Raw genomic sequence first — 21,250 nt, 5'->3', positions numbered from 1 at the left:
AATCTGAGTCAAAATCTCATAAACAATACCCAAACTCTTCTTTGTGATTTAATGCTATCTTTGTTTGTTGTAAACAGCACTCTGATTTCTCAGGAATGTGATGCAGAAGTGGGAAAACTTTTTTGGGTCTATGGGAAAGTTGGATCTGCTATCACACTCTACAGATAGAGCTCCATAGACTTTAATGCAGGAAAGGAAAAGTACAAACTGTATAAAGAATTCTAAAATTTCTACAAGGAATCAGCTCTGGTAATGAATATGAAAGAAGACAAATTTGATACTAAACCAGTCAGAAGTGATTGCAAATTATTTCCTGAACTTTTACGTGCAGGGAACCCCAAAAGCTAATTCAAACATGAGCACTAAAATATTAGGGAATGCAGAATGGATAGGCCTGGATTGATACCATAGCCATGATTTTCATCATTCACATCACCTGTTGTACTTGCTGCTGGGAAGCAGTTAGGGTTACAGGAAGGTTTATACTATCGTTCTCTTGTTAGCTGAGCCCCTTGGATGCTATTGAAAATTTCTCAGGCCACTTAAGGATTTAGTTAATGTTTGAATAAACACATTGCAAGCCGTGAACCAGGCAGCTTACTTGAAAAGATACTGCTTGCGTTTCATTGAACCAATGCTTGCTTTATCAGTTCCAGACTAGCATGGTGGCAAAAGGGCCCGATCTACCTGAATTGGTCACAGCTTCATTTTTGTTGCAAAATATATGTGCATGCATAGACATATAGATTTGCATTTTCTTAGTAGCACTATGCAGAAGTCTGGGTGCTGTGAAAAAGCTTCCTTCAGAAAAAATACCTCTACAGTCCACACAGCAAACACTCTTTCCTGTTGTGCCACATACTGGAAAGACTCCTAGGATGGTATATCTCTGCTGCAATGGCCTAAGGTTAATTAATAACTATAATAATGATGCTTCTAATTTCCTTACCTGCACTGGCATAGCCCAAAGGTTAGGACAAAGAAAGAAGAACCACATGAGCTGGTTTGTGTCTATTGCAACCAAGTTACAAATTTGACCTGCAGTCATTTCCCCCATGGACATGTTCGAAGTTGACAGCCTCATGATCTTGTTGTAAATTTTTGTCTAGGAGAGGAGCATACATCGTATATGAGAGAAGAGGGAACACGATACTGAAACTGACTGTATTTATCTGCTGCCATAAGATGGTTTTACAAGTGTTTTACTGTTTTATTTCATTTGTATAGGAAGGGAATGATTTCCTAAAGAAGTGACAACAATGTATAGATACTCTTAAAACACTACATTTCTTTATAAATGAACTAGTAGTTCAATTTCACATAACAAATTTAAAATATTCAATTAACTTTAATGAATACATCCATTAAGGCCTCATTCTTTATTTCTGAGATACCTCTAGAAAAGGTCTAGCACTTGATTTAATGCGTACTGATTTCCTCTGTGTGTGTGCATCCATGAGCATGTGAATGCCAGTGTGCCATGGCATTTGCCACGAGCCAGTGTGGTGTCGTGGTTAAGGGCATGGGATTGGGACTCAGATGATCCGGGTTCTACTCCCTGCTCGGCCATGGAGCCAACTGGGTGACTTTGGGCCAGTCACAGCCTCTCAGCCCAACCTACCTCACAGGGTTGTTGTTGTTGTGGGGATAGGAAGGAGGAGGAGAATGATGTAAGCTGCCTTGAGCCCTTTGTAGGAAAAAGGCAGGATATAAATCGAAGGGGAAAAAATGTGCATGACCTGGTTCAAGCCTCGCATTCTCATATAGTCCTTCTCATCTTTGACACAGGGAAGCAGAATGAGTGAATTGAGCCTTACATTATTTATCTGAAAACCATATATCCCTGTGCTCCCAATTTGTCCTTAGAAAGCAAGGGAAAATTCTGTTGGGGGAAATACTGTGTTAAAAATCTTACAAGGCAAGATTTAGTGTTATATCCAGATTCCTCTTATTGTAGAGCTGGGGGATCTGTTCACAGATTTTACCTTCTGAGACCAAAGTGCCTATTACCTTAAACAGGCAGATTAAGAGCACAAGATTACAACCATGCTCAGGGGAAACGCAATGCAGGGGCTCAGTCTGGCAGAACTAATGGCTTTTCAGGTTGCTAGTTAAGAATTATTTTCATTTTTAATATGAGGATTCAGTTCTGTCTATCTTTCCTTGCAACATAGGAATCCTAGTCATGTTTATTAGATGTTGGGTATATTTGCACTCAAGTCAGGTGACAGCTATCAATCATAGGATACCCACAGGACAGCTGCAGCCTTGTGTAAGAGAAAGCAAGGACATGAAAGATTGTCACATTATCAGGATATTGTAGAACAAAGTGAACCAGACCAATAATCCTTGCATGACTGGAAAAGGGTCCTCTGTGAAGAGCAAAAGGTTGAATATTGAACTGACCTCCATCAATTATGTATGGTTTATGTGTGTAAAGGACATGTGAAAGTGGCCCACACCATTTATATGGAACTGCTGTTTCCTTTAACCATTTCAGAAATGTGCAATTTTGTTTTTCATCAATTACATTTTTAGAAGAACAAGTAGAAGCTTTAATTACTGTTATTAATAATAAAGAGTGAAGGAAGATATGCTTTAATTAAAGCATTGGAATGAGAACAATGGACGAGTGTGTGTGAGAGAGAGAGTATGAGAGAGAGAGAGAGCACATGCAATATCTGCACTATCACAGATAAAAACTGCATATCCGGGAGCTATTCTGAGTTTATAGAACCATAACAAACTCTTTTTAATTTATTATGCCAAAAGCTTTTGGGGATATATGCATGTCACCAGATGCAAGGCAAGTCTGATATATAGGCCATCATCTACAAAAGCTGCAGTTAATCTTACATCCACTATTGGTTTCCTCACAGAACTGAGAGCCAGTCCTTTCTTTTGCTTTTCTGCTACTCAACCTCTAGGTGGAGCTGTGCTGAAGCAGAATAGCACAAATACACCAGGAGACTCTAGCACAGGGTTCTCAAACTTTTTCAACAGGTGGCCAGTTGAAAGGTGGCGGTGGCAGGTGCAGGCGTGCTCGGGGGGGGGGGGGAGAGTGGCGGGGGCAGGGGCGGGGGGGGGAAGATGGGCGAGACTGTGGGTGCGTTGGGTGAGGGGAGATTGTGTGATTGTGGGCTCACGCGCGGCAAGTCAGCAGCTTGCTTGCTCAGAGATCATTTTCTCCAAGAGAGTCCAAAACCTCTGAGGCGGGATGGATAAATGGGCATGGTGGGCCAGATCCAGCCCCCGGCCGCAGTTTGAGGATCCATGCTTTAGCACATTTATGATGGGCATGGAGACTGCATGGTAAACTTCCTGGTGCAAAGGTTGTGGGTAGCATGCACCATCTATCTAGCATTGCCAACAATTCTGGGATGCAGTCAGTGGCTGTGGTCCATGTTGAGATAAGGGATATGCGGAAATGTAGTTATGAGGTTTTGAGATTTCGGTTACCGGAGAGAAGTTAATATCCAAGCCCACCAAGGGGATTCTCTCTGAAACGCCAACTGTTTCACTCATAGGGCCAGATGGACAGGTGAATCTGAGGACTCTCAATATGTAGATGAGATGGTGGTCATCTCATCTAGATGAGAGGGTGGAAAAATCAGATTTGTTAGGCACTGGGAAACATGTGCGAACATTTGGCAGTAGGAAGCTGACAGGCGTTGGGAAGCATTTGGTTCAGGTTTATTCAGTCCTATGGGTTGAAGGTAAAATTATTTCTGATTGCCCAAATGCAGAAGGAGAGGAAATGGTCATGACCATTAAAATACTCAGGATGATCTTGAAATGGAAAATGTATCAGGGAGACTTCCAAACAAAGAAGCATTATAAAAATGGATGACACATTTACCCATTGACTAGATAAGTGCATCTTCCAGTCATGGCAAAGAAGTTAAAGTTCTGAGTCCTAAATGACTATGACCTTATAGAACTGACCAGAGACAAAGTGATCCTGGATTTAATCATAAATGGTGTTGCAGAAGACTTAGTATGAGGTGAAAACATTATTGAGCCAACTGGAAACTGACTACAGTGCTATCAGAGTGGCTCGGTGCTCCCATGTTATAGTCTCCCCTTGCAGATTCTTCAGATTCAGAGGAGGTGGCTTAGAGACAGAGGTGAAGAGTTGACTTTGCAGTTTCAAGGTTACACAGCAAAGATTCTTGGGCAAAGCATGAGAAGCAGCCCACCTTCGAAAAGGAAGGGTACATTTATAACAGCCTTGCGTAGAGACTTACGTAGAGGGTGTTCTTTGGCCTTGTAAGAACAAGGAAACAACAGACAAAGTGAGTAAGCCAATTATTAAGTGCCTGGTGTTCTCGCACAATTAGCTCTCAAGCATCAGGAACCACCCTGAGGGTAGACCCAGAATCTTTCTGGAAGGGAGGAAAGGAACGAATGTTTCAGTTTGGATCCAACCCTTTACATGGGCAGACTCCTCCCACATCTCAAAGAGAATATTTCTTTGATTTTTGCAGGTTGTAACTTGCAGCACTCAAATAAAAGAATTTGTGCTTTTAATGTTTTGTCTAGGTTTGCTAGAAAAGGAGGAAAGAGAGAGTTCTGCTCACAATATGTATTTAATTGGAAATTTGCCAATGATATTTTCAGAAAGGAAACCTGAGGATCTGAGGCAAATAGTGGTGCCAAAAGATGAAGCTCCCCACCTTAATGACAAAGTGAAAGGTAATAAACCATTGGATCTAGATGGAGCTAGAGCTCTTGTAGAATCCAAAAATGAAATTGATGATAGTCTAATAAAGGCCAGCCTTTATACCACAGAACTGCAGAATGGCCAATGTAACACCAGGAAATTACAGGCCAGTTAGCTTAGCATCTGTTCCATATAAATTGATTGAAAGCATTATTAAAAACTAAAATTTCTAAGCATTTATAGGGGCACACTCTGCTGAAAAAGAATCAACATGGTTTCCACAAAATTAAGTTCTGTCTCACTAACATTTTAGCATTCTTCGAGAGTACCAGTAAACATGAGGGCAGAGGTGATCAGGTAAATACTACAATTTCCAAAAGGTTTCTTTTCAAGGTGCTTCACCAAATACTGCTGAACAAATTTAACAGGCATGCAGTAAGAAGAAAGGTCCTTTCATGGATCAGATGAATCAGATGATCATGGTTAATGATCAGAAAGCAGAAAGTACGATGGAGGGATATAAAGAGTGGAGTCCCACATCAATCTGTTTTTACTTTTCAACTTTTCCATAAATGATCTGGAATTAGGACTGCACAGTGAAGTAGCCACATTTGCTGGCAATGCCAAATTATTTAGAATGTTTAAAACAAAAGAAGGATTCTTAGGAGCTGTAAAGGTCTCTCCAAACTGGAAGAATGAGCATCAAAATGTCAATGTCTTCAATGTAAAGTAATGCACACTGGGGCAAAAAAAATGCCAACCTCAAGTATAAGTTGTTAGGATCTGAGTTAGTGTAAGTGACCATAAATTAGATCTTCAGACTATGGTGGACAGCTCATTGAAAATAGCAGTCCAGTGTGTTGCTGCTAGGAGGAGGAGGAGGAGGAGGAGGAGGAGGAGGAGGAGGAGGAGGAAAGCTCTGTGATAGGCATAATTAAGAAAGGAAATGAAAATAAAGCTAGCAATATCACATTGTCTTCATCCAAATCAGAAGTATGACTGCACTTAGAATAATGTGTACTTATTTATTATGTGTACACTTAAAAAAAGGCTATTCTGGATTTGAAAAAAGTGCAGAAAAAGAGCAACTAAAAGGCCAAGAAGCTGGAGCAACTCCCCTATGAGGAATACACTAGCTGAGATTGTTCAGCCTAGGAAAAAAGATGAATATAGGGAGATATGATAGAAAAGTAAAGAATGAAGTGGAGAAAGTAGACAGGGAAACATTTTTCTCCCTCTCCCATCATACTAGAACACAAGGTCATCCCATGAAGCTAACCAACTGGTGTATGATTCTTCACACAGTGCACAATTAAACTATGGAATTCACTTCCACAAACGCTGTGATGGCTAGCCATCTGTATGGCTTACAAAGGGGACTGTACATATCCATAGAAGATAAATCTACCAGTGTTTCTAGGTGTGGTGGCTATATGCTATTGCCAGGAGCAGAGGCAGTATGCTATATACGAGTACACAAGTTGTGATTGAAAATGGGCAAGAGGGTGCTGGCACACTCATATCCTTTTTGTAGTGTTCCTGTGGCAACTGTTTGGCTACTGTTCTGTTACTACAAGTATGCAAATCTCCCCTCTCTTTAGTGCCCTAGTCTTTAATTGGTGCAACTTTTCCCTCCATTTATTTACCAGTCATCAAGTTTTCATATATTTCCCAGTCCAAAAAGTTGTGCAAATATTGTCAAAAGGTTTTTTTAAGCATTAATATTAAATAACACATTTACCCTCCCTGTCTTCCTCTTGCAAGCGACTCAAGGTGGCTTACCAAGTTCTCCTCCTCTTCATTTTGTCATCATCACAACAACAATCCTGTGGAGTAGGTTAAGCTCAGAGTACATAGCTAGCCTAGTCAGTCACCCAGTGAGCTGCATGATGAGTGAGGACTAGAACCAGAGCCCCAGTCCACCACTCTAAACACTTTTCCTCACTTGCTCTTTTATACCTGCTCACCTTGCAAGTGGCAGAAGCCCTCAAAGATCAGAGAGAGCAAATGGAGCACCAGTACAAGGAGAAATACCCCCAGCCCCATTCATTCTATCCCACTCAGCCATCTTCTCAGGGTTTTGTTTTTGTTTTAAAACTGTCCGAGAATACAGTAATCATAGCAATACATTATTTGAAAAAGAGTCATGAAAATGGGAAGATGGGGTAGGAGAGAATCACTATCTCCCCTTTCTGGCATAGCTGGAAATGTGGGGAAGTGTTGTAAAAGCAGAAAGCACTAAGAATTCTTAGTTCAACTTTTAAAACTAAGAGGACTATGTTGCTAAGTTGCAATTTCAACTGACAACTCTGCAATTTGTCCCTGGGAATTGTGCTCAAATTAACCTACATGCAGTCTTGTCTTTTTAGTTGCATGCACTGTGCTTCCTCTTACAGCTGCAACACACAAAGAAATTGACCAGGCAATACTACCCATATCAGACAACTGTAAGAGGACTCATGCAAAAGACCAATAATATTAACAGTAACTTGGAAGCTCATTTGCACAAACTTATAGGGCCAAAAAAGGGAGTCATGAACCAGTGACAATTACTACAAACTGCCACTTGGGCATCAGTGGAGGGGTTGTCACTGGCTGTGGCAAGGGCAAAATTGCAAGAATGGCAGGGGTTTTTGTCACCCTTGCACAGCAGCTTGCCATCCAGTTCCCTCAACCCATAATGAAATTACACTCCCAGGTTTGACTGACATGACTTCCCACCATGGATCAAACAAAACCACAAGAAGGGCATAGGTTGTTAGGGTAGATTTTGACAAAAAACAAAAAAAACAAAAACAAAAACAAAAACAAACAAACAAACAAACAAACAAGCCATCCTGGGGAAAGTGGTCTTGGTTTGTGTTGGATGACATGACAACACTCAGTGACTAGTCACCCATAATGGGTTGTTGTATCATACCAACCAAATCCTTGTTAAGAACATGTTCTCTTGATCAACACAACTCTTAAAGCTAAGAATACCTGGATTGCTCCTCTGAGGTTAATTCCTGTTTCTATTGCAACATAGTACGATGCTTGCAGAAAGGTTCTTTGTAATAAAAGAGCAAAGAAAAGAAGAACTGCCAAGACATAGGCATTGGCCAGGAATTCCTGAGATGAAATGAAGAAAACACCAAGTATTTTAGTCTGCAAAACAAAACAAAACAAAACAAAATTTAGAATTTATTCTGGTTAAGAAAACTTCCTAATAGAGCAAATCCACAATGGAAGGGAGGATGGATGCAACAACAGCGAAGATGCAGCTGTACAGCCACCTTCGGGGATGCTTTAGTTTGGAGTCCTGCATTGAGCAGATGGTAACCCTCCCAACTCTACTTTAAATACAGTTTTAGGACACTGATAATTTTGACAGTAACTGAGTTTAATATTTTAGTGAGTCAGAGACTATTTTTACTGAAATGACAAATTCAAACTGAGAAAGGAGAAAATATAATCAGTGGTGTGAGTTATATCAAATCTGAGTTTCAGACCGTCCCCAAATAAAAACAAAATCATCTGCTTACTGTTCAAATCAAATTCATTGATACACCTTTCCTTATAAATGTTACCCCTGATTCTCCAAAGGAACAAATGTGTTATTACTCTTGTTGACCAACTGTGCCACTTGATAGTAGAGTGAATCTGAATGCTCCACTGTGCAACAATAAAATGAACTCATGCACCTAAGAAACAGGCATATCATAAACAGATCTAGGCCAGAAAGCTGCCTCCTGACATTCAATTCTCTATATTCAGGATTTCAGCATAGACATGCATTCCTATTAGCCATCACCTAAGTGGTGTTGTCTGGACAGAAGTTTGCCACTTCAGCAGCTGTTTTCTGAGAAGAAGTCATAAGAGAAGAACATCTGTATATGTATAAGGTATCCCATTGTTAAGAAAATAATTAGGGTTTTAGTCCTCAATTTATAAATGGCTGAAACAGAGGCAATACATCCCCAAAGGAAAACTAAAAAAGGCTCTGTTGGACTATCCACTGTAATTCTCCAAAACTACAAAACTTTGCACCCTGAACACATATGTGTCCTGCTTTCCCATGTCTGTATGATAGGCTATTGTGGTTTTCATATGCATTTTAATTTTGATTTAATTCTGTATTATTGCTGTACCTTTTTATTATGTATTTAATGCTGTTTGGATTTTTATATTGCATTTGATGTGTTGTAAACCACACAGAGAACTCTGGCTATTGGGAAGTACAGAAATTAAACAACAGCAACATAACATTAGAAACTTCAGGTAGACATTTAAAATTGAAATTTAGAGGCAACCAGTACATAACAGTACAATTAAGTCAGATCTTTGAATATTAGATCTTCACAGATAATTCCAAATATTGTATGATAACTTATCTGTTTCCAACAATGCAAAGCAAGTTAAAGGCAATGAGGGAACAGCAGTGTCAGAAAATTAGCATCTGATGTTTACATGCCAACACTGAAGCAGATGCATTTTAAAGAAGCTAAGTACAGTACACATGCTGTGGCATTTCAATTCTGCATCAAGAATAACCTTGTGACGTATACATTTAAGGTAATGAAATCCCCCAGGATAACTCTGTTGAAATAGTAAATTTAAAAAATTCTTTGGAATGAGTATGCTAGGAATCCAGGGTCTACAGGAGGATGAGTATGGATCAATAGTGTTTCTTCTCCCTACATTCTCTGCACTGGGTCATTAAAGAAACTACAATGCATGTGGAACTCTGTTATGCATACCTAGTCCTCCGTTTATCTGGGTTCAAGTTATTTGAGTTTATTGCTTTAATTTCATGCATTATCCCTTTCTTTACTGCCTAATATCCAAAGCTTTCTGGGTAGTTTATGAACATATAAACAAACAGATAAACAATTTTAGCAATCAAAATTTTAAAAATCCCATGGTCTAATTAAAATCATATGCTGGGAAATGCCTGAGAATAGATGGAGATCTTAACCTGGCAGCAAAAAGATAAAAATGCCAGTGCCAGGTGGACCTTGCTTGGAAGATTGTTCCATTATCAGAGGCAGATGCCAAGACAGCCACTGTTGCCACCTTCCAAGCCTTTCTTGATAAGGCACCTGGAGAAGAGCCTTAGACAAGCTTAGTGTACAGACAGATTCATGGCAGGGGATTGCATATTGCATGCAAACAATTTACATGTAAAAACCAGCACCTTGTCTCAGGCTCAGGCTGCTAGTGCAAGCAGGACTAACTTGCAGTTATATGTTTGGACCTGGTTATTCCTATTACCATTTTTGCACAAGCTGCAGTTACTGAACTATCTGCAAAGGCAGTGCCATGCAGAACACACTGTAGTCATCTAACTAAACATATGTATCTTGTACCAAAGAGAAAGGGAACTCTGGACAGGAGTAGAAAGAGGATCCAGCCCTTGCACATTACAGTCTGCTCAGTTAGAGTATTCTGACTCTAAGGAGGAGGTGGGGGCCAGATGACTTTGCAGGTTCAAAGTTACCTAGTGAAGATTTTCAGACTGAGCATGAACCACTGGGAGCGGAGGGAAACCTTATAATATTCGGTGGGAGTAGACTGGGATGGAATTTCTTGACCCAGTCAGGAGACAAAAGTTGGGATGAATAGACCAATTACAAGTATCTGGTCTTCCCACCACTTAGCTCTTGAACAGCAGAAGCTTTGTTAGTGAGTTACCTACAGAGGAATATTTGATCATAACAGATATGTGTTCCACTAGCTGCTGTATTACCTGTGGGACATTATCCAAATGGGGAAATAATGTCCTCCTCTTGTGAAATAGTTCTGCTAGATTAGTTAATGTTGCCTTTAAAATTTACAGCTGACTCTAATCCTTGAATGCACTGGTATAGCAAACTGAGATGCCTTTTACCCTAACTTGAAAGATTCTTGTATATACAAGACCACTTTCCCCTCTTCCACCTGAAGCTTTACAGGTTCAGCTAGACTAACAAGAATGGGCATGAAGGTTCCCAAGCAGGTGTCTCCTTTGTATCTTGCCAGCTATTTTTGAACTGATAGCAAATTAGAATTGAACTTTACATGATTGAACTCTGCATACTTAATTTTTGTCTATTTTGATTAATTGCATTCTTGTCTCAGGTCAGGTGAAAGATCCACCATACATAAAGTATTAAACAGCAATGCTTTTTTTTAAGACATGGGAAGAGCTGGGCACACAATTCTCTATACAGAGTGAGCAGATTGTGTTAGATAAACAACAGGGACTTTTGATAACAGAGTTGATTTCACAATGTATATTTATTAACATGTGAAAAAGAAGAGTATGGTAATTGTATAGAGGAGTTTAAGAAGAAAAAAGGTTACACAACTGGCATGGCCTAGATACAAACTGTCACATGGGCAGTGCATTCCGGCTTTGTAGAACGCTTTCAATCTACGTAGATCTTTGGACCATGAATTTTATATTACAGTTTATACCCTATCAAAGACATATGATATATCAGTGTAAAATCATGTTACTGGACTTGAATATTATACTAAATTACTTCAGAATGTTTTGTAGTTATGTCTGTGTAAAATAAATCCATTTGAAATAATGTGCCATATAACATGAAGCAGATGCCTTTGCTTTTGTAGTCCGCAAAATCAATTGAGATACAGCACTTGTATCTAAGCTGATTTTCTGTCTTAAATTCAAATAAATTTGAATTAAGTTAAAATTTAAATTAAACTCTTTTAATGCTTATTGTATTATCAGCTGTTATTTTGTTTTTCTTTTAACTTTGGATGCAGGATACCCTCAAAATCAAAACAAAACTTCACAAAGACAGACTCCATTCTTCACTGTAAGTAAAAGCTAAGAGAAAAGAAAGTGAACCATGCTGTGGGAGCCAAATTTTAGAATGCATAGGAACCATGACAGTTTCCACACATTATAAATGTATGAACATATTATTGAAAGTGCAAAATGTTATCTTGTGAAGGAAAAAATAGAAGACTCTAAAATTAATTAAAAGTTTTAAATATCTAATTTTAAGTCCCCTCTCAAGATAATCTAGAAGAGGGTCTTTATATTGTCATTGTTAATGCTCTTACCTGTTTTAAACAGCTAGTTTGTACCAATACTGCTGTGAGATACACAGCAGTATTGTATTATTTTGCTGCACTGTCAATAAAATGACATCATTTTTATCTGTTTGTATTTGCTACATTTAAGTAAGGCAGCAATGGATCTGATGTTCACTGAAGTTCCCAAAAAGATATGAAAAAGAGGAGCACATTGATTGATTTAAAAGCATAAAATGAGTGCTACATCCTCGGAATATCCATCCTCAGGATATCCATTTCCATTCCATCATGGCGGCAGATACAGTCCAAGCCATTCAGACATATACTGGCTTGCTTCATCTTTAAAAGGATAATCTGCTGTATTAACTGCTAGCAATAAAAAGTAAAAAAAATAAAAAATGGGTTTTTCTTACCCATTCATAATCTTCCACTTGCTTTGAATTTGCATTTTGCACAAGCAATTCTTTTTTTTTTTTCAGGGAGTACAACAGAATATATAGTCTTACTTTTGAAATATAATTTTCTAAACTTCCAACAAAGTATGCTTTATTGGTCTTTCAAGTATGATATTCCTAAAAAGACCCTGGCAGAAATTCTTTGCTGCTTTGTAAAAAATAATGCTGCTAAAATATCCTGAGAAAACAATGTTCTTTCCATTCCACAGCTTTTTCATTACAGGAAACCAGATAAGAATTCTCCAAAATTCCCCTAAACATTTAACTGCATATTTAAATACATTCCTGTTCAAGAGAGCAATCAGCTACATGTTTCCCTTCAAGACCCGGGTCAACAAAAGTACAGGGATTAGCAAGATGATGTTCTCTTTATGTTCTATAAGAGGTGGATGGAGTAATGAACCCTTTTCATGTCAACAGCTGCATTTCCTCATGGTTAATCCACTGGGTGGCTGTGTACTCATAGTTGTACAGCAAGGACCAAAAATGGACAGAGACAAAGCCCAAAGAAGGTAAAGTTTGCAGCACTGTAGGACAGCTCTCGATGCTATCCCATCTTCCTCTGTTTATTTGCCACCTGCCTCTCTCTTACGTTCTCTCTCTGCCCTCCCATCTTTTCCTCTTTTTTCAGCCCTTATTAACACAGATCAGAACGAATACTTACAGAGGACTTCCCACTGCTTTCACCACTCCTGCTCCAACTCCATTCCCTTGCTTCCCTTCCATCATCATCCCTTCCCTCCATGTGCCCTCTGTCTAAAGCTCTCTACAAGGCTCCTTTGCCCCCAGGCTCACCAGGCCCGCTGTTTTCTTCTCAGCTTTCTACGGCGCTTTCACAAATGCACACACATGCATGTGTCATGTGGAAAAGGCAAGCAATTCCTAGAGAGGAAGACTGTGCTGCTAGCATCCAAAAGGTCCCATGAGAATAGTCTGGAGGCCACAGATGGCCTGCAAACCACTGCTTCCCCATTCACAGTCTAGAGAAAGTGAGCTTGTCAATTCTATATTAGAGGAAAGTGAACATGCATTTTTAAATGGTACCTGGGGGCGGAAGGTGTTGTTCCCTTTCCCAACATGGTGAACAATTCCAGAAATGCAAAGTGGACCAGCAAATCCAAGCAAATCTGCCAGAATCCGAAAGGTGCTGCTTAGAACCAAAGGCCTCCCAAAGGCATGGCATAGGGCACACCAGATGGGCTTGGATCCTTGTGGATATGGAGTGTCTTTATTCTGATCAAGAATTAAAAACAAATGTGAATAGGAGAAAGGTGAGAAAGATTTCTAAGTGTTATATTCTAAGCTGATTAAATACTATTTCAGTTTCTCTTTTGTAAGCTACTGATTTGAATCTGTATTATGAGGAAGAAAGTGAGAATGCTTTTTCTTCTGAAAACCCAATGATGTTTTGCATGAATATCAACCACCATGACCTTATAAAACACAAACATTTACTGAGCACAACTCACAATTCACTCATAGTTCCAGGTTCACGCATAATGAGAAACCAGAATTAAATAGCATATATTCAATCTATTCTCTTTGTAGTCCAAATTTATAGATTATGGCCCTTGAGATATATTGTATTTTCACTCCCAAACAGGGCCTTTAATAGTGCTGACATGGAATTTCAGAATGTGAACTCCCCCCATTCAAAACACATGACCCCATGAGTCCAACACTTCCCTGAGTTAAAGCAAAACAAAAAAGAGTTCTTATCATCCATGAAGCATACACAGAAGTTTTCACTGCAGAACCATGGGCTTAGGAAGAGCACTCCCAGTTTAGACTACCTTTATCACCAGCTATTTCTTCTCTCTGCCCTTCATAACTTGGTAACTTTCAGTAAATGTGCAAGCCATGAGGATGGAAACTGGCAGTCCAGAGATTTGGGATTGGTGGAATCCCCTAGGCTGGATCACGGAAAGCATTCAGAAAAAGGCCATGTTTTGCCCCTGAAGAGTTATCCAGCATGTCTCAGCAAGTTCCATTACTTGAGCTGGATAGGTTTCAGCTATCACTAGTCTGAATCAATTGGAATAATACTTTTTGTAAGGCAGGTTGCAAAAGAAATTGTACCCAGTGGAGGTTTTCCAATTGGAGGAAGGATGCGTGTGTCACCATTTCCCAGAAATGTCCAGTGTCACCTCCTATACTGTTCTGAAGGTGAGGAGTTCTGATCACGTTAGGGAAGCTGTCTCTGAAGAGGCCAAGGAGAAAGGGGAAGCAGCAAAAGTTGCCTGCTTGCCCTCTTCCCCAGGCACCAGTGGAATTCCTCTGAGCAAAGACTGAATCCAACTTTCTGTACAGATACAATTAACTCACTTTATATTATTTTTATTTAGCATAAAAAAGAATGCTTAAAGCCAGAAACACATTAATACATAATCCATTTCTTTTATGGCCATACCTTTTGTGCTTTAAAAGCATCATTAAGATGCATGTAATTTGTCAAAGCTCTCATGGCAATAGGCAGCTTGCCTATGGCTTTCAAGTCTATTGGCTTTTTGTGGGCTGTTTTAATGAAAGTATTCATCCACCAGTACGTTCCTTTGGACAGCAGATTTACAAATGGTTGCAGGAATCGGACTCCAAGATCTTGAAGGTCCTCGGGAGGCTTAACTTCTTTGGGCTTTTTGAAGAAAACGTATCTCTAAAATCCACGAAGTGGAAGAATAAATAATTACAGGAAAGAGAAAGGTCAGGGGAAATTAACATGGTTCAGCAATATGTTATTTTCAAAACAACCATGAATTTTAAAGTTTGTACTTTCAAGAGATCCCTTGCTTTTCAGATTATTAGAGGAAAAGGTGTTCAAATAACAAACACTGTGGCATTAAAACTACTAAATGTAAAGCTTGCTTTGGGTTACTAGGTTAAGCAACTGGTTGTAGTGTTGTGCACATCAATTTGTGGTGTTTATTGTGGTAACGTCCATATAGCCTGAAGTGTTTGATCCTCCCTAATTATGGAATTTGGATGGGAGACTTAAGTCCTGCCTTGAACATTGGGGTTGGACCAATGTATGATTCTGTGATGGCCACAATTACCCCATGTGGCACCAAGGTAGGTGGGGGGTCAGGCAAAGGCTCCCCCCTGAGACTAATTTTTGGTACCTCTCTTTGGTACCCACCCAGGGCCTTTTATCAGCAGCGTGATCCAGATTGTTGATAGAGGTGCTTTCACAGGCTTCTGGATTAACTACACATTCAAAAGTGAAGGTAACCCATGGAGTCAAGAGCACCACACAGAGGTTTCAGTTATAAAGGATCTTTGGTAGGTCCTACCCCGCTTTTCCATGCCTTCAGAATGTGCTTCCTGATGCGATATTGGCTAACTTTTGGGAATGCACACTGTGCGTGAGTCTCAGACAGATCAGTCTCTGGTGCAGCTGTGGGGAGGGGGTGAGTAGTTATTCATAGCCATAGTGGGCACTGCTGGATTGGCCAGCTGTCATCTCCCAGGCTAGTGCTTCCTGCACATTTTGCACCAATCAGACAGGGTGGGTTGTATGCACAATTATTTTTCCGACCCATAAAAAGGGGAAGGCAACCACAGGCAGGCCTCCCAAGGCATGAAAGAGGGTAGCTTGCAGCTACACGAACAGATTATTAAACCCTACTAGACAGCCAGCTTTGGTGAAGTCCAAAGAATGAAAAAAGGAGTAAAATTAGCCACAGCAAGCTCAGCTTCATGGCAGGGAGGGAAAGATGACTCATTCATCCTGCAGTGTCCCCTGGGACACCTGCTGGAGGAATGAGGGAGAGAGAGGTAGAAGGGTGCAAATACCCATTGCAAACTTGTTTGTTCGGCTCGCTCTGAGTACTTCATGGAACATTAAATCCTTTGCAGCAAATCAACCAACCTGCCCATTGACTTCTGATGCTGCCTGGTTGACTTTTAGTTTCCCAAGAAGACAAAAAAAGTGGCCTAAATGGGGGACTGACTGGATATCAGTAGCTTGCCTCCACTCCATTTTAACAAACGCAACATATATGAAAACCTATTGAAATTCCTGGGATTTCAGAAATGCAAGTTTGTTTTAGAAGCAACCATTGACTGATAGCATTAATAACTTTGGTTGTTGCAGCAGTTTTTTAAATTGGACTTTGAATTGTTCTTTGAAAAATGTGTTTCATATAGCTTGGCACCGTTTTTAAATAAACAAAGTGGATCCATAATTTTTTCCTGCAAGTAATTCTGGAGATCTGGGCAGCAGACCAGACAAGAAAGTCTGTTGCTCTGTTATCCAACAACTATTCCCTGAAGTGCCATAACTGTGCTAATGAACTCTTTTGGATAGATGCACTTCCTAGAAGAAACACCTTGATTCAGTTTGATTCGCAGCAAAGCGATTCAGTTTTCATAAAGTATCCTGACTGTGCACAAATTAGCTTTTGGTAGAAGGTGGAGGAAGCAACTGTTGCAATAAAATAATCATAGCTGATCAGCAATGAAAAACGGCTGATTTAACACAGATCAGTTGTTTCCATTTAACATCATTTTCCAGCATATGCTACCATCAGCTTAATTTGCTTCAGGCTCTATATAGTAGTGTCCTGTTCATATATGGGATATTAGTGTGGTATAGGGTGCATTGGACTTGCACTTCTTTGCCCATCCCAAACCTGATTCAAAACACTGACCAAAATGTATGTGTCTGATTATTGTAGAAATGCAGGTTCTCTCATATGATCTCAGGTTCCCCTTGAAATTTTGCAGAGTAACAGGAATATGTATGTAAAGTCTGTTTATACCTTCAGATCAAGGCTTTTGTTTGGAAGGCTAATTTTATTTTCTAAAATAAGACAAGTATGAAATAATACAACATTTAACAACAGACACCTCAAACGTATCCCCTCTTACCTGGGATTAAGCCTCCTTAAATTCAATTGGGCTTATTTCTAAATAAACATGTATAGGATTGTACTAGAGTTCTCTACAGATTAGACTGCATTTCAGTGGAAATATGGAAGCTGTAAGTATGCATAAGATTGCTCTATAATACAGATCTTTTGCACTTTTAGATATCTCATTTTCTTACACTTCCATCCTCAAATATTTTTATAAGTTTACAAGGAAATAGATGTAATGAAATACAGCTTACCCTCACTCTGATGACATTGATTTCTACAAGCAGCAGCATTCCATAAAGAACTACTAAGAGTCCTGTGAGGCAAAATCGAAGCTGGAGTGGTCCAATATCATTATCACAAAACTTTACAAATTTGATGGTTTTAGTTACAAAAGCTAAAGTCCAGTAGAACAGCAAGGCTGCAGAAAAAATATAATAAATGGTGGTGGTGAGAATTATGAAAGACAAAACAAGATTTGTCAAATGAACAAGTACATAGTGAGTGAGGAATAGAATATGGAATAAAATGTAGAACAAACAAACAAATAAAATGCATACATAAATAAAATACATTTTGGAAGTACAGGAAATTTTACCATTGTAAATATGTTTACAACCCCAAAGAAAAAGAATAATCACTTTCAGATTTCAATTATAATTACACTTATACTGTTTAAGCAACGCTTTACTCCTGTTTTGTCCACGTAGTTATAATGAACCTAACAAAACCTTTGGTCAGATTAAATATCTTGGAATAATTCCAGACAACTCCTATATGAGCTTCACTTCATGCAAATTATTCCCCCAACCCCTTGATAAGAGCATTTTAAGACAGAAATGAAGCTTTCCACAATTCAGGAAGATAGAAGTCATGAAGTTCTATTCATTTTGTTGCCTGGGTTCTACTTTTAAACTTGAAAATATGTGAATAATACAAATATAAAATCATCTTTCTGAAAGGGTGGAAATTCCAAATAATCTACATTTTAGATAGTCAGGCATAGTAGTAGTTTTATTACAGTTTCCTTAACCCTGTTTTCTGGGAGTTAAATACAGAACCACTCTCTTCAGTATTTCTGGCCACAGGTCACAGGGTTAACTCTTGGCAGATTTAAAAAAATCTGTGTTGCCCCTAACCAGGCCAAGTATGCAGTACTAAATCCAATATCCAGGCATTTCTTAACCTAACATCAAGAGATCAAAGGCTTCATGTTTGCTAGCTACTTATCACAATATTACTCATAAAGCAAATGGGCAAACTGGTGTTTAATGTCATGGGAGATGTAAGCTTTGCTTCAGCAACTTTCCTAAAAGGTACTAGAAATAATTGCTCTGAACTGATTCTAAGGAAGTGAAACTTCTCTTTCACATTTCCTTAAAAGTCTTAAACCATTACTTAAGCTATGATTGTCAAAGAGCGAGCTCCTTTATTCCACAGCTTACCACATTTCTACCTTACAGCAACTGTAAAAATAATGACCTTGTTCAGAAGTCACAGTAGTGTCTGCTGACCAGGCAAGAGTTAATGCTGCACCAGAGCTACTTCCTGTTTCTATTAACAATCCTTTAATGTTAGAAGTTATGGCGAGGGCTGTTTCTGCAATGTCCCAACAGGAACAAATGGGATTGTTTGTGCGTCAAACACCCTCAAATTAACTTAAATTAGTTGGCTAACTTGTAGCATCGGCAAGGGGTGGCATAGAAATGTTCTAATAATAATAATAATAATAATAATAATAATAATAATAATAGCTATTTAACACATGAACAGACCCAAGTGTCCTTGTTCATTAATCATGGAATTCGGTATTCAAGGGTTGGTTCTGGAAACAGGAAGTAGCCTAGTCATAGCATATATTCCCAAATGTGCATGCCGATTAATTAATGATTTGCTGCCAAATGTTTTGCAGATGTCTGAACAGAGTCAATGAAACAGAAGAAAATATCTTTGCTTCAATAGTTTTCATTGATAATTGTAATCTTTATTTTAACTCAATTTTAATTTATACACAGTGCAATCCAAGTGGAGACATAAATGTTTAATTTTCAAAAAGCAAGTGGATCATTATATGATTGATGCTGACTGGTACAGTGCTACCTCGGTTCACGAACGGCTTGGTTCACAACCTAATCGAGTTGCGAACAAAAATTTCATGAAAATTTTGACGTGGGTCACAAACGGCATTGGGTGGATGTTCACGGGCACATTCCTGCAGGAAAGACAGGCGCAATCTCGGCCATCTCTCCCCTGCTCCCAGCACGATCGCACCCATCTCCCCACTTGAGGTGGGGTTGGGAGATGGCCGAGATCACGCCTGTCTCTCCCTCCCACAGCGCACCCTGTTCATGCCCGTCTCTCTCTCCTCCAGTGCGCCCACGATCACGCCTGTCTCCCCTCGCCTCCAGCACGCCAGGATGATGGGCGCCTGCAGCGATGATGGGATGACGGGTGCCTGCAGGGATGACAGGCGTGATCTAGGTCATGCTGTGTGGAGCGGGGAGATGGCCATGCTTGTGATTGGGGTGGGAAGGGGGAGATGGCCATGATCTTTGTTGTTCTTTGTCACTTTGCTTCACATTTTTCTGATTTAAAAAATGGTTACAGAATGGATTAACCTTATTTACACTGAACCTTATGAAGAAATTTAACTTGGCTCATGACCAATTTGGGTCATGACCAGAGTCCTGGAATGGATTAAGTTTGTGAGCCAAGGTACCAATATACAACTATAGGCCAACAAAGTTTCTTTTAATCCTGTAGTCCCACATTGACAGAGAGGAGCACTTATACAACCCTCCCCAACCTTTCTGGACAAGTGGACACATTTTCAATTTTGACAGTACTGCAGATGCTGTCAGAAATAGCTACATTGTTGGTCCAGCTAGTCATGAACATGTACATTTCCCAGAAGGCGAATTAGTCAGGCAAAAAGAAATATAATTCGCACCGCTCCTCTGAACCATAGTTTTCTGTTTCAGCACCCTTTTTACAGAGAGCCGAGTGGCAAAGAAGCAGAATGCAGGGCAAGGTTGGGCTCTGAACTCCAGATATCAAATTACATATTGGCAGCTACAAAGCACAACAAAATACCAATTTCACGGCAAGCAAACTGGTGGTGGTAAGAGAAACACATGCACATTTCAAGGTCAGGTGATTAAGGCCATAGACGTAAACAAACTGTTCATTATTTTGGAAGACATTTATATGCTCTTGGCACTCTCTGAAGAAGAGTAAAAAGGATGCTTGATTTTACAAAGTAATCTAACTGTGAAGGAAACAAATTATGAAACTGAATGCCATAGTTAGCCCAGCAGATAGCAAGGACATGCGAGCAGTCCTCATTGTAAATACAAGTGAATGTATAAATATATTTTCAGTAAAATGCACCTTTTGATTTATACCCAAATACATATTGCACATCAAAAATCCTACTCCTGCTTCAAATCGTTAACACTTTCTATTTGTTAGATAGTAAAACCAGTGAAGAATCTTCCATCCCCTTCAAGGCTATGCTATTTTTCATGACAAAAGGTCATGCCAGAGTAAATCTTGCAGTCTTTAAATCTGGCAAAAAATGTACCGCACCCCCCAACACACACAGCAAAACCCAAGGCAACATATACCACACATATTATAAACCCAGACAAAACATGCACCAAACGACACCAAACAGGCTACTACACACAATCTATATTAAAACATACACATACACACAGCATAGAACACAGTCATGCTCACTCCTCATCTAGCCCTTGTCACTTTCTAGCCTCCTAGGATGAAGCCTGCCGGATCCAGCATGTGCCCTGTTTTTCCAGGTGGGCGTAGCTGCTTTAAGTGAGAGCACTTGGCTGCAGTCACCCACCATTTTTATTTCTCTGAATGCTGTGAGGACCAGAGGCCCTGGACACTGATGCTTCACATTGTAGCATATTAGTTTCCCTGATTTTTTTAAAAAGGAATTTAAATACTTTAAAAATTAAGATTAGGAGGGGCAGAAACAGGTAGGCACCTAAGAAGGTAACTGTGGACACTTCCACAGTCATAGTTAAAAGACTGAGACAGAGTCTTCTCTAGAAATATTTTTATTAGTGGCACATTCCAGGAGTGCATCTGGTCATCACTGTATGCATGTTTTTTTTTCTCTCTCTCTCTCTATTGATGCACCCACTTTCAAACTGAAAAAGATACTTCAATCTTTTGAAAAAAATGTGAGAAAGTTCATATAATTCGAGGGAATAATCTTGTAC

The 21,250-nt window shown here is 39.5% G+C and overlaps 1 protein-coding gene across 3 annotated transcripts in view; it reads right to left on the bottom strand.

The window, feature by feature from the left end:
* The window catches only part of ABCC8 (ATP binding cassette subfamily C member 8), a 103,029-nt gene that overhangs the window by 69,676 nt on the left and 12,103 nt on the right, over window positions 1–21,250 (bottom strand). For all 3 annotated transcript variants that reach the window (XM_044425761.1, XM_044425762.1, XM_044425763.1), the window contains 5 exons: window positions 17,255–17,421; window positions 14,558–14,800; window positions 13,192–13,380; window positions 7,646–7,810; window positions 950–1,105 (listed from right to left, as the gene is read on the bottom strand). In XM_044425761.1, the coding sequence (XP_044281696.1) occupies window positions 950–1,105; window positions 7,646–7,810; window positions 13,192–13,380; window positions 14,558–14,800; window positions 17,255–17,421 (920 nt within the window). The remainder of the gene's footprint in view (window positions 1–949; window positions 1,106–7,645; window positions 7,811–13,191; window positions 13,381–14,557; window positions 14,801–17,254; window positions 17,422–21,250) is intronic.

Source organism: Varanus komodoensis, unplaced genomic scaffold (genome assembly GCF_004798865.1).
Source record: "Varanus komodoensis strain SLA01 unplaced genomic scaffold, ASM479886v1 scaffold16, whole genome shotgun sequence".
NCBI lineage: Eukaryota > Metazoa > Chordata > Lepidosauria > Squamata > Varanidae > Varanus > Varanus komodoensis.
The sequence above is the reverse complement of the archived record's forward strand: the minus strand, read 5'-3'. Positions and strand labels throughout refer to the sequence as shown.